Genomic DNA, 13,730 nt, shown 5'->3' with positions numbered 1-13,730 from the left:
CACATGTGGGAATGCCAACCCCAGTAGGTAAGCAAAACCAGGATGCCAATTTTTTGTTTCGCCAGAAAGCACTGTCGCCGGTGGCGATCCCAAAAAAATCCTGGGAGGTGGGTATTACTTTCCTGGGAGGGGCTGTAGGGATGGCTGATGCCTCTGGGCCCAGGCCAGGCACTTCGACTCTGGCCTAAGCTGGACACAGGCAAGGGTCAGCCCTCCACTCAGAGGCTGGTGTGCCTCTGAGGCAGAGAGACACTAAATTGTTACTAGGACCTCAGGCACTTTCTCACAGGGTGGGCCCGTGGATCTGTGGGTTCGCTGCAGCAAGTGCGGATCCATTTCTTGGGGGAAAGGGAAAGAACCCCAGAACTGGACTGGATTGGACAGAATTGCTTCCTTAAGCACCTAGAAGTCCTTTATTTAGGGAACAAAAGTAAATGAAGCCAAGGAAGAAAGCTAAGGCCCATATCTGAGAAGCAATGTCAGGAGACAGATCTGAGGGGAAGGTGCTGGGCTCTGCTCAGCAAAGAAGGCTGAGAGCTGGTGGGGCAGAGGGGGGAGAGTTGGATGGCATAAGGCCAGATTCAGGCTGAAGATGGGTCCAGAGTGTTTTAGGGTCAGGAGAGAATCACACTGCAACACCTAAATGCCCACGTCATTTCCCAGGAAGGGACGCTGGGGGGAAGGGACTGACCAAGCACAGCGGCACCTAAAACATGAACTACTCTTAAGCCAGCCACACTTAACCTATCTGGGGCTCCCACCAATTCTGCCGAGACTAAAAGCTTTTTGGAACACCTACAGGGTTAAAAAAGAAGACATCAAACAAATGGAAGTTCACAAGAGCACTTCTAACTTCATGAAAAAATAAGATTAATCAGTGGAAGTAGGAACTTTTAAAGAAAAGAATCAGAACTTCTTCTCTTACAAACAAAGCTTGAACCTCTTAGCAATCACGACTCTGATTGCAAGGATCTCACTCAAGTGCCTGGAGGGTCTTTTACTGCCAAGAACGGGAGAGCTGGAGCACTTCACAGAGCAGAATTACACAGAATTCAGCTCAGGTCTAAAACAAGCCAGACAAAGGCCACAGACCACTTGCAGGCTGAAATCAGAATCAGGCTTTTTTGTGTCTTAGAAGGAGAAGGTTCTTATTAAAGTATAAAATTAATTCTTAGTCACTGAAGGAAATCTGCAAAATAAAAGTACAAAGAATTTTAAAAATCCACATTCCATTATCCAGAGATGGCTCACATTTAATTTTTTTTTCAATTTTTTTCTGTGGATACCTGTATGTTTCTCCACACAAATCAGGATTATATTAAGTAAAAAAGTGCTTCCAGCTCTTCTCTTTTACTGTATCAGGAAAAGTTCTCCATTGCCTTAATTATTCCTTGAAACTTATTTTTATGGTTCCATAATATTACCTTTTTATGGATATACCCTCACTTATTTTAATCATTTTTAAACTGATGATCAATTAAGTTGCTTCAACTTTTCCCATCATTTTAAAAAAGATTCCAGTAAACATCTGTGGGTGTAATCTTTGTGTATCTCTCTGATTATTTCCTTAGAAGAAACTCTTAGAATATTAAGATTTGAGGGCTTCCTGATATCCACTCTCAAATTACTTTTCAAAATGGTTACACTTCTTTATATTCACACTAACAATGTATGAGCTAATATACGCATTAGCCAATACTGAGCATTATCATTTAAAGAAGAGAGAAAAACAAAAACTTGTCCATTTGTTAGTTGAAAAATGAGATCTAGCTGCATGGTTTTGTATTTCTTTCATTATTAGCTGGACGTTTCTTCGTATGTTTATTAAATGCTTTTCTTCTATGAATTATCTTTTTATGACATTTATCTATTTTTCATATTAGCAGTCAGCACCTTGCTTTAATTATGATGCAGTTTTGCTATATATCCAAAAGGAATCCTGAAGGGAAATTCATGATGTTAAAAGCCTTTTGATTTATAGCCTTAAGCTTTCTGAGGATTCCATGGAGGCAAAATGAGAGGTTTTTCTATAGCAGAGACTCTCAAGGTGTGGCCCTTGGACTCCATGCATCAGAATCAAGGAGTAGGAGTGGGAAAACATGTATTTAAAATCCTAAACCCTCGCCCTAGACACACAGATTCAGCATCTCTGATGACTAGACCCAAGGACCCATGTTTCTATAATCTCTCTGCATGCTTCACATGCAGTCCAAATTTGACAAACCAAAATGAGTACTGAGACAAATAAACCTGATAGTCACATACCCTCTGGGGAAAAAAGGGAGACGACCATACAGAGAAGTGAGCCCAAACACTGAAGAACGAAGTTAAGCTTCCTACTCCAATAGGCTGTTGGGTCTTGTACTTTCTGTTCTTTTAATTTATTGACCTCCATTGTTCTTTAACTTGATTCATGCATTATCACTTATCTACTTGGTCCCCCAAATTGGAAAAATTATAGCCATCCTTGATGCACTCCTTACTTCTTCGCATGTATATAACTGTTCTTTTAACCTACAAATGCCTCGAAGACTTTTTTCTTTTTACCATCTTTTAGTTTAGTCTCATGCTCACTCTCTCCTCTTTCTTCTGTTCATTCTACCCATAATCTCCATCACCACCCCACCTCCACACCACACCAGTAAGCATTTGTTCTAAGTAGCAGTGCCTGGTCCAGAAGCCTCTGCATAGTAAGATATCCTCCCCACCGCTCCCCTTCCCATTTTTTGCAGCCCCTAAACTCTTCTTCATTCTAGTGGAGGGGTGAAAAACTGGGAATTTTAGAGGGATTAAAGGACTGGAGAACACTAGGGAAGTTCAGACAAACTCAGTAGGCATGAATGTGCAAGAGACAGCTGTGGCCAGTTTCAGCTCCCAGAGGTCAAGCAACACCATTCAAGGTGTGGCCCTCTGGGTGGGCTGCTGAAGTGTCTGAGAGGACGAGGGCATGTGAGGCCATGTCGTTGAAGGGATCATCGGCACAGACCCTGAAGTAGCTCAGCTGCAGGCTTATTATTCACAAGCAGAGAGCCAGTGAATATGAACAGTTCAGAGTAACCTTTCTCCATTCCTGGAAAAACAACTTAGAGCAAAGGACAAAGGGTTATTGTGTTATTCTCCCATATAAAAGTAAATAATAATTTTGATGGATTTGGTGGGACATTTTGGAGCCAAAGTCAAACTGTGTGTGTGATTGTCTTGTAAAGGTGCTAGGACTTAATTTTCAGCTCTGGAATAAGAACAGGTGGCAGCTGATGGCAGGAGTCACAATGGTTTCCATGACAACGGGACTGGTTCTTAGTCATCCTCCCATCCTCCATAAAACCTACTGCAGCTCTTCTCATAAGGTGCTTATTAAATATTTGTTAAATGAATGATGAATCACAGAATGGTGTGTGCGCTTTGCAATTAAGGCTGCCGTTCTCTAGCTAGCTAAAAAGCTTTTAAAGCTACAATAATTACTGTATTTACCCATGATATTTTGCATAATTTGCATATTAACTTAACCCGAAAATAATAAACTACTGATTCCCATTCCTGCTGAACCACCCTGCCTCGTATCTTTTTCCTATTGTAGAAGTAGCCCAGATGTTTGCTTAAGATGGCCTTAGGAGCGGAGGGTGCCCTGTGTCATACATGTGCTTGCACATTAGCTAGAAATACTTGTTTCCCCCTTGAAGTCCCCCTCCACCGCCTTCCCGGTGCTCTCCGGCCCTTCCCCCTCCCTGGGCTCTGCGCATCCGCTCCCGCGCAGGCGCTAGCCTGCCCCTCCCCCGCGCCCCTCTTCCCGCGCTCAGGCAGCAGCCGGCGGGACCCAGCCGACAGCACAAAAGGCCTCTGCGGCTGGCGTCCCCCCGTTGCCTGTGGCAACCATTGAGCGGCGCCTCGCTCTCCCTTGACCCTGCAATGAGAGAGTAAACAGGGCCTCCATTGGCTAGCCGGAAAAGGGAAGCCAATCGGAGTAGAGGTTGTAAGGAGGCGGCCGAGAGAGGTTGTGGGGGTAAGAAGCTAGGGTTAGAGGCTACCGGTGAGGCTAGAATCCCAGCGTGGTCGGTTGGAGCAAATATGTCTGTCCGGAGGCACATTGGGAATCCTGAGGTGAGGGCCAGGTCCGGATCGGAGAGCCGGAGGGGGCGGGCGCACCGGAAAAGGCTCCACGTGGGCAGGGAAGAGCAGCTAGCGACTTCCGCCGGCCGGAAGGCGGGAAGCGGCCGGCGTGAGGAGGGGTCTGGAGAGCGGAGGGAGGCGGGGCGGGCCTGGGGGACTCCGAGCCGAGGCCGTTATCCTGGGCGGAGAGACCACTCGCCCGCACATGCTCCCTGTGCGCTGGCGTTTGTCCCCCAGAGGAGCGAAGTCCACGAAGACACAGCCCCTTCCCTCAAAGGGCTTACAGTCTAGGCGTGGCAGTTACACAATAAAACGAACATGTGAATGAACACCCCGAACCCTAAAGGAGCAAAATCAAAAAGAGCCATCATTTCTGATTATGGGGATACAGGAAGAGTAGGAATAAGCAGATCAAGCCATTTGGAAAGGATGCAAAAATAGGACCTTAGTTTGCCCTCTTCCCGATGGGACCTTTTACTTTCTGGTCTGTTTCACCTCTAGTGTCCTGCTGCATTTGTGGTCATTTAATTTCAACAAATGTTCATTGGACTCCTACACTGCAGTAGCTGCTAGAAATACAAAGAGAGTAAGACAAGGCATTTGTCCTTTAATAAATTCAGTCTAGTGAGGGAGACTCGGAAACAGAATTTGAATACAATGTGGTTGGGGAACAAGTTGAGAGAGCACAGAGGAAAGATTGAACTCAAGGAAGTGGGGGAAGGGTCCTCGAGATATCCTGAAATGACAAGGGGATGAGCCAGGTGAGGAAGCATCTCAGGTAGAGAGAATAGCATGAGCAAAGATGAGGAGGTGTGAAATGTGAGAGTGGACAGTTCCCTGTAGAGGAGCTGGAGTAAAGTCTGGAAGGGCCTTCTGTGTGTTGCTAAAGTACTTGGCCTTTATACTGAACAGGAGTTGCAAGTTATTTCATTTCATGGTGGATGTCAGTGAGCTATGTTGAGAAAGTTGTGAGGCTTTGCAGGAGAATACCATGATCAAATATAATCTCTACCATGAAGGTGGGGGAGGTAGGTGTGGAGAGTGGCATTTTGCCACATGCTTATCTTGCCTGCTGGTCTGAATCTGAGAAGGTTTTGAGGAGTTTTAAGTAACTGAGTGATGTGGTCAGATTTGCATTTTAGGCAGATGGCTGTAGCCACGTTGTGGAGAAAGGATTTGAAGAGGCCAGGACTGATTGGTTCGGTGGTATTTATGATATAGACCTAAGTAACATCATGGAAGTAGGGACAGAAATGGGGAATATTTAGGTAATTAAATCATTAAGCCTTCATGATTAGCTTGGAGAAATGAGAGTGGAACGGATGACTTAGTTTCCCAGCTTGGACTACTCATCAGTGCCCATGCCATTAATGAGATCAGGAATGTGGGAGAAAGGAGTGCAGGGGGATAGGAGCCAGGATGCTCTGTGTGGTCATACATTTGTGTTCTTGAAGAAGATGTCCAACTTTTCTTGTTTTAGTGGAGCACATTTTCCAGTAGTTTCTTGAAAAAGAGTGCATGGGAAATAACTTTTTTTATTTATATCTAAAATGTGAGGCATGGGGCGCCTGGGTGGCATAGCGGTTAAGCGTCTGCCTTCGGCTCAGGGCGTGATGCCGGCGATCTGGGATCGAGCCCCACATCAGGCTCCTCTGCTGTGAGCCTGCTTCTTCCTCTCCCACTCCCCCTGCTTGTGTTCTCTCTCTCGCTGGCTGTCTCTATCTCTGTCGAATAAATAAATAAAATCTTTTAAAAAAAAAAAATAAATAAATAAAATGTGAGGCATGTCTGAAAATGTTATTCTGCCTTCACACTTATTTGCCTGCAAGTTTGGTTGAGTGTAGAATTCTTGGTTGGAAGCCATCAGTGTTTTTTTTAAAATATTGCATTGTAGTCTTCGAGCATACAGTGTTGCTGTGGAGAAGTTGAAAGCCATGCTGTACCTTTGTATTTGACTTGATTTTTTTACTTTTTAGAAGCTTGTAGCGTCTTCTCTATGTTACCAGTGTTGTGTTTCACAGATATATTCCTTTCAGTGGGTCTCTTTTCACTCATTTTGGTGGGCACCAGAAATTCATGTCTTTCTATTCTGTGAAATTTTTTGAATTATTTTGTTGTTGACTTCTCCCTCCGATTTTCTCCATCCTCTCTTTCTTGAATTCATTATTTTCGTATTGCTTCTATAAGACTGGTTCTCTAATTTTCTTAAATTTTATTTCCTGTTTTCCACATCTTTGTCTTTTTGCTCTCTTTGGGAGATTTGTTTACTTAACTTTATCTTCTAATCCTATTTAATTTCTGCTGTTGTGTTTTTTATTCTTGAGACCTCTGTTTTGGACTCTGATGTCCTTTTAAAAAATCATTTTTTTAAATAACTATAGATGCACAGGAAATTGCAAAAATTGTACAGTCCCATGTACCTTCACCCAGTTTCCCCCATTGACTATACTTTATGTGAGTATAATACAATATCAAAGCCATAAAATTGACATTTGCACAATGTGTGTATAATTCTAGGCTATTTTTTCACATGCGTAGATTTAATATAATCAAGATTTCACGTGTTTAGATTTATAATCAAAATACAGAATTACTACATCCCCACAAATGTCTCCCTCATACTCTCTCTTCCTAGTCATTTCCACTTTCCTCTGCTTCACCATCCTAACCCCTGGCAACCACTAATGTGTTCTCCATTTCTGTAATTTTGTCATTTGGAAATGTTACATAAATGGAATCACATGATATGTGACCTTTTGAGATTGGCTTTTTGCACTCAGAATAATGTCCTTGAGACACATCCAAGTTGTTGCCTATAGCAATAGTTCATTCCTTTTATTGCTGATTAGTAGTCTGTGGTATGTATATATAACAGTTTGTTTAACCATTCAACTATTACAGGATATTTTGGTTCTTTTCAGTTTGGGGCTATTATAAATAAAGATATGAACTTTTGGGTACAGCTGTTTGTATGGATGTTAATTTTCATTTCTCTGGGATAGATGCCTGGGAGTGTAGTTGCTGGGTTGTATGTGAGCTTACATTTGGATTTTTAGAAACTGCCAAACTCTTTTCCAGAGTGACTGTACCATCTTACATTCTCACCACCAGTGAATGAGAGATCCAGTTTTTGCACATTCTTGGCAACATCTGGTATTGTCAGTTTTTTAAATTTTAGCTGAGGTGTTTTTTTTGTTTTTTTGTGGGTTTTTTTGTTTTGTTTTTTATTTTTAAAGAGAGAGAGAGAGAGAGGGAGGGAGGGGCAGAGGTAGGGGGAAAGAGAATCTCAAGCAGGCTCCACGCCCAGCACAGAGCCCGGTGTGCGGCTTGATCTGATAACCCTGAGATCATGACCTGAGCCAGAATCAAGAGTTGGATGCTTAACTGGCTGAGCCATGCAGACGCCCCTATTTTAGTTGTTTTAATAGGTACACTGTGACGTCTCATACATAATGGGGAACTTGTATTTCCCCAATGGATACTGAGGTTGAACATCTTAAATTTTTTCATGTGCTTATTTGCCATTCATAGATTCTCTTCAACAAAATACCTCTTTGTATCTTTTGCCTAATTTCTAATTGGATTTTTTTACTGTTGTTTTTGTTTGTACATTTGGTTGTGACTCTAGATATTGATTATTGCTAAAGCAGTGATCATTATGGCTACATTTTCTTTCATATTTTGCTTCTCCTGGAGTTCCTATCTGCTTTTATTTTTATTCTATACTACTTCTAAATTTTTATAAATAATGTAGGAAAATTTCCCTACATCACTATCATATGTTTCCAGTTATCTTTTCCAAAACATTCTCTGTGCATTTGTGTGTGTGTGCATGTGTGTGTATGCGTGTGTACTTGCGTGTGTAAAGAGTTTTATTTTGTGGTTTTCTTTTACCCAAATGTTGTAACATCATGTATATGGCTTTTTGACTTGCTCTTTGCACTTAACAATAAGTCTTGGAGATCTTTCCATGTCAGACAAATACAAGTCAACTTAATTTCTTTTAACTCTTACATGAGTACTTGGTCTGGTTGTAGAGCAAAAGTTTTTTTAAAATTTTTGTTACTTGTTAAATTTTAACGTTTTTACTAACAGCATTATGAGATATAATTCACCCATTTAAAGTATACAGTTCAGTGGTTTTAATATAGTCACAGAGTTGTGCAATCTTCACTGGTCAGAACATTTTCATTACACCAAAAGAAACTCTGTAACCTTTAGTTATCACTCCCCAATTTTCCCATTGTCTCCTTCATCCAGTCTTGACAATCACTAATCTATTTTGTCTCTATATTTGCCTGTTGTCTACATTTCATATAAATGGAGTCATGCAAAATGTGGTCTTTTGTGACTGGCTTCAACTTAGCTTAATGTTTTAAAGGTTCTTCCGTGTTACATCATGTATTCGTACTTCATTCTTTTCTACTACGGAATGATATTCCTTGACATGGACATACCTATTGTATTTGTTCTTTCTGATGGACATTTGGGTTGTGTCGACTTTGGAGCTATTATGAATGATGCTACTATGAATATTCATGGACAAGTTTTTGTGTGCGTGTGTGTTTTCATTTCTCTAATGATAGTTTTTTGAAATATGTTTTTCTCTGCATAGTCTATTTCCTCCCTATTGTTATTTTTCTTTTTGTTTTGCTGGAGATTAGTATTAGTTAACTCAGGCTGCCAGAGAAATGTCACAGACGGGGTTGCTTAAACAACAGAAATTCATTTCTGGCAGTTTGGGAGTACTGGAAAGTTCAAGATCCAGGTGCTGGCCGGTTTAGTTTCTGGTGAGAGGTCTCTCTTGCCTTACAGATGGCTGCCTTCCCAATGTGTGTTCACTAGATTTCTTTGTGTGCGTACTTGTGCGGGGGAAGAAGCTCTTTGGTGTCCCTTTTTATAAAGACGCTAGTCCTATTACACTTGTGCCCCACCCTTATGATTTCATTTACCCTTAAAAACCTCCTAAAGGCCCTGTCTCTAAATACAGTTACAGTGGAGATTAGGGCTTCGACATAACTTAAAAATATAAATTAATAATTTAGAATCAAAAGAAGCCTCAGAACATTGCTGTGAAGTGAAGCGAATTGTGTCCCCCTAAAGTTCACAGCAATGTTCTGAGGCTTCTTTTGATCCTAAAGTATTAACTTATGTTTTTGAGTTAGAAACTTAAGCAGGTGATTGGGATCTGTATATTTGAGAGGGGCTTGCTGATGGTGAGCCTAATTACAGGAAGATCTCACCGGGCCATGATTTGGGTGACTGTCCTCCCAAATCTGTACCTTCAGCTCTTTCCTTTAAGGCTGGTGATGATTTCACTCTCCTGAGAGCAAAAGCCTATCTGAATTCCTGGAGGAATTAGAGCTGGGAGCTAAATCTCAACATTAGTATGCATCATTCACGTAATGCCCCTATTTTCAGTAATGATATCTCTACCTTTCTCTAAAGACCGCCCAGTCCAGAAATCCTTCCCAGGGGTTAAATCTATAGAGAGCTACCGTTGTGGGGGAGGGGCAGTCACCCAGTAGCACACAGCAGACAGGGATTTGGAGATCAAGTTGCTTCTCAATCAGCCTTCAACCAATCTTCCTTATTTCAGCCACTCCTTTGCTCCCCACTTCCGGAGGTGTTTGGGGTTGTCAATTCCCAAGCCTTTTAAGAATTGTTCTTGGCTTTCCCTTTGACTTTCTTGAATCAGTCAAGGCATTTTCACTGTTGATTTGCTTTCTAGAATTCAAAAAATCTATTGCTGTCACTTCTCCCACTCTCTCTGGTTTTTTGAGTTTTATGTCCTTAAAATAGAAGACAAAAATTGAGGTTTTGGAAGGAAGTGAAATTAAATGCATGTGTTCAATATGCTATCTTCACCCAGTAGATCATGATCTGTAATCATTTTATTTGTAATCTATAATTATTTATTTGTTTATTTCTGGCATACTTTCTAGAACATAAACTAGGTTCCTTGTATGCATTGTCCCACTGCCTGAAATGCAGTAAACATCTGTTGAATGAGTAAATGAATATATGCCGGAGCTGGGAGGAAGAGTCAGGCCACAGTTCCCTATTTGGATATCAAGCATATAAATGGAATTAAACCTAAGTGTTTGGCTCTCAGAGAACTTATAGATTGAGAAGATGGAATCCTGGGGAACATGTTGTTTAAGTGACTGACAGAAATGATCCATGTGTCATTGGAGAATCAGGGGAGAGAGATATCACTGAAGCCAAGGGAGTGGAAACTGAAGAAGGTGGGGCTGTTTAACAGTGTCAAATGGTACATAAAGGTCAAGTGAATTAAAGAATGGGAAGTCACTATTATATTCAGCAATGAGGGGATCTCTGATGTTGGCTAGCTGCCATAGGAACCATACTAGAATGGTGGGGATAGTAGCCATGTTGCAGTGGATTGAGGAGTAAAGATACCCAGAAGGCATTCTAATTTTACATTAGAATGTATATTCTGGTTATATATTGATTCATCATGAATCACTCCATGTTTAGTGACTTAAAATAATAGTCATTTTATTATGATGTCTGTGGTTCTGAAGGTTGACCAGGCTCAGCCAGGTGCTTCTTCTTTGGGATCTCGCGGTTTTGCAGGCAGACGGAAGCTGGGGCTAGAGTTATCTTGAAGGCTTGGCCGTTGATACAGTCTGTTGGCAAGGACCTCAGCTGGGGCTGTCAGCCATACCACCTACAAATGGCCTTTTCCATGTGGCTTGGCATTCCTCACAACATGGTAGCTGAGTTCCAAGAACAAGTGTCCCAGAAGAACCAGGTGGAAGCTCTATTGCCTTTTATGGTCTAGCCTCAGAAGTCGTAAGGTAGTGTTTTCATCATAGTCACGAGCCCATCCAGATTGGGGGAGAGGGAGACATCGGCCCCACCCCACCATGGGAGGAATTTCAACATCACAGTATAAGTGAGATGGAGATTCTGTTGCAAACATCTTGAAAAATACAGTCAGCCATAGGGAGTAGCTGCTAGCGAAGTAGGGGCTGCTACCCGTGCTTACAGGGTCAAGGTGGTTGTTTGAGATCAGTAGACTTGGACCAGATTAAAACTGCCATTTAAAAAAAAAAGTTCGCCTTTCAAAGACCTGTGTTAAATGTGAGATTGCCTTAAATGATACTCTTTTCAAGATTGAATTCATTTCCTTCATTTTACGGACCTCCTGTCTATACAAAGGAGATAAGTAGGGAAATTCTGAACAAAATGTATAATGGTGTTTTTAAAAATCCTTTCAATGTAAATCTTATTATATATGTTGCAGTTGAAATACAACCAACCTTGTGAGTTTCATTTTGAGAGGTGGGAGGTCAGAAAAGCTCATTCATGTTTGAACAATTTGAGATTTAGACAATCTCACTCATTTTTTAGTGATTTGCTTTCAGAAAAATCCCATTGTTGACTTCTCATTCTTCTCCCCTCTCCGACATCCATGTATTTATAAAGCCCAATCTTACATTGCATGTGTTAGTAATCTGCCAAAATACTCTTGCAATGATGTGGCTCACAACTCAGTATTTTTGGTACCTTCCGTTGTCCTCACGGCCTCCTCCAGACCTTCAGTCTACATTAAGGCTTCTCTACTTGGAGCCTGCGTGTCATGTCCCACCATACAGCACAGGATTTTATATACCCATGGTTCTTAACGCTTTTGGGGTTATAAACCCCTTTGAAAATTTGGTGAAAATCACGGACCCCTTCCCCAGAAAAATGCACTTTCACAAAATTTTTTGTAGTTTCACGGGACTCATGAGCCACAGAAAACCCATTGGTGGATCTGGTATTCCAGCCCCTGGAATGAGTGTGGAAGAGGGCAAGCTCTAGAGGCAGACTGCCCAGTTTCATTCCAGGTTCCACCCTTCTCACCAGCTGACTAGCCTCAGGAAGTCACTCCATCTCTGCACCCCGTTTCCTGATATGTAGAATGAAGATAATACTAATATCTACATCAGGGGTGGTTGTGAGGATTAAATGCGATAATGTAGGTAAAATGCTTAGTCGCGTGCCTGACGACATGGTCAAGTGCTCAGTAAATGTTAGCAGGGATTATCTTCATTATTGTTACTGTTCTCCCTTCTCTAGCAAATCGAACAATGTGGGGTTCTTTCAACATGCTTCTGAAGTGGCTTTGCTATTATAATTTTCTCCGCTTGGAATACTTTTTCCATCCTTTTTCGCTGTCTTTATCCATAGAGGTTCAACCCTTAAAACCCAGCTCCAATGCCATTTCTTCCACAGAGTCTCCCACATCACCCCCAGTGTGTGAGTGCTCCCTATGCTTCAGATTCCTGGAGCACCGCGCGGTGCTGGCGTGCACACCGTGTGCTGCTCGGGGCTCATCTTCATGCATTAGGCAGTCCTTACTGCTCACGCTGGTGGGAGGCCCTGCAGCAGGTACCGCGATCAAGGAGGTCGAGCCGTGTCCTAAGTGCAGGAAGTGAGGAGTGTGATTTGTACAAAGTGCTGTGACAGTCCGGGCAGGGAAGAGATTTCCATCTGCCCGGGGCCTTCACGGGAGTCTCCTCGGAAGATATGTCTGTGCTGGGTCTTGAAAGCCTAGTAGAAGTGAAATAGCTGGGATGGCATGGGTAGACAGGGAGGACATTATCTCTGGACCCTTTCTTAGGATGCAAACCCTCAAAGGGTCTTTGACATTTTTCACTGCTCACTGATAATACCACAAAAATGAACTTTCTCAGCCTCCTCCCTCCTCCGATGAACTTCATCATGACCACCTGTCTGATATCTTTACCTTAAATACATATCCAAAGTTGACCCTTCCGCCTGGGCTCTGGGCCTCCTCCTCTCCCACTCCCTCCTTTCCATACCTTACTGCCTCATTTCCAACCCCTCCTGTCTAGCCTCTAAACATCCTCAAATCTCTCCTTTCTTCCAAAACAAAACAAAGCAACAACAAAAACTAATTCCTTAGCAACTCTCAAGGAAAAAAAAGGCCATCTGGCTACTCTCTTCTTCTTTCCTCTGTCCCCATCTCATACAACCTGCTGTCTTTGCTTCTGCTTCTGTCAGTTTACTGTAACCTCATCCACCAGGGTCGTCGACAATGTCCTGGTTTGTTCAATCCAAATTTACTTTGTTAATCTCTTACTTGACCTGCATTCTTGCTCGCTTGTTCACGTTTGACCTCTTGTTCTCGGACTTGACAGCATTGATCACGGTTGACCACTCCCTTCTTCCTGAAACTCTTCTTTAATTTTCATGACCCGCTTTCTTCTGGCCTCTCGTGAGCCTCACGCATGGTGCTCTTCTCTACCTGACTTTAAGTCCTGGGGTTTTTCTTCTCCGTCTTACGCAATGCCTGATGGTGATTTTGTCCATTCGTATGGCTTCCCTGCTGCCTAGATGCCGACAACCCCCAAATCTTATTTCTGCAACCCCAGATTTCTCTCCTGATCTCAGACCCAAACAGCCAGCTCACCACTTCCATTTTGGATAACCCGCAGATACCGCATACTCAACACGACTCATGTTTTTCAATATACGCTTCCCTCTGAAGTCCCTTTTTTGGGGAATGATCATCACTGTCCTCCCCCTGTTATACCAGTCGGTTTTCAATCATACTGATTTTACATCTTTACAGATTTCTTGAGCCT

General features: G+C 42.4%; 1 protein-coding gene across 1 annotated transcript in view; it reads left to right on the top strand.

The window, feature by feature from the left end:
- Positions 1 to 3,913: 3,913 nt before the first annotated feature.
- Positions 3,914 to 13,730, top strand: part of CEP41 (centrosomal protein 41) — a 46,461-nt gene continuing 36,644 nt past the window's right edge. The window contains exon 1 of the mRNA XM_026511147.4: positions 3,914 to 4,098. Coding sequence (XP_026366932.2) covers positions 4,066 to 4,098 — 33 coding nt within the window. The 5' untranslated portion in view covers positions 3,914 to 4,065. The remainder of the gene's footprint in view (positions 4,099 to 13,730) is intronic.

The sequence above is a fragment of the Ursus arctos genome, unplaced genomic scaffold (genome assembly GCF_023065955.2).
Source record: "Ursus arctos isolate Adak ecotype North America unplaced genomic scaffold, UrsArc2.0 scaffold_3, whole genome shotgun sequence".
In the NCBI taxonomy this organism is placed as follows: Eukaryota; Metazoa; Chordata; class Mammalia; order Carnivora; family Ursidae; genus Ursus; species Ursus arctos.
Note: the sequence above shows the minus strand (reverse complement) of the source record. Positions and strands in the feature narration are given on the sequence as shown.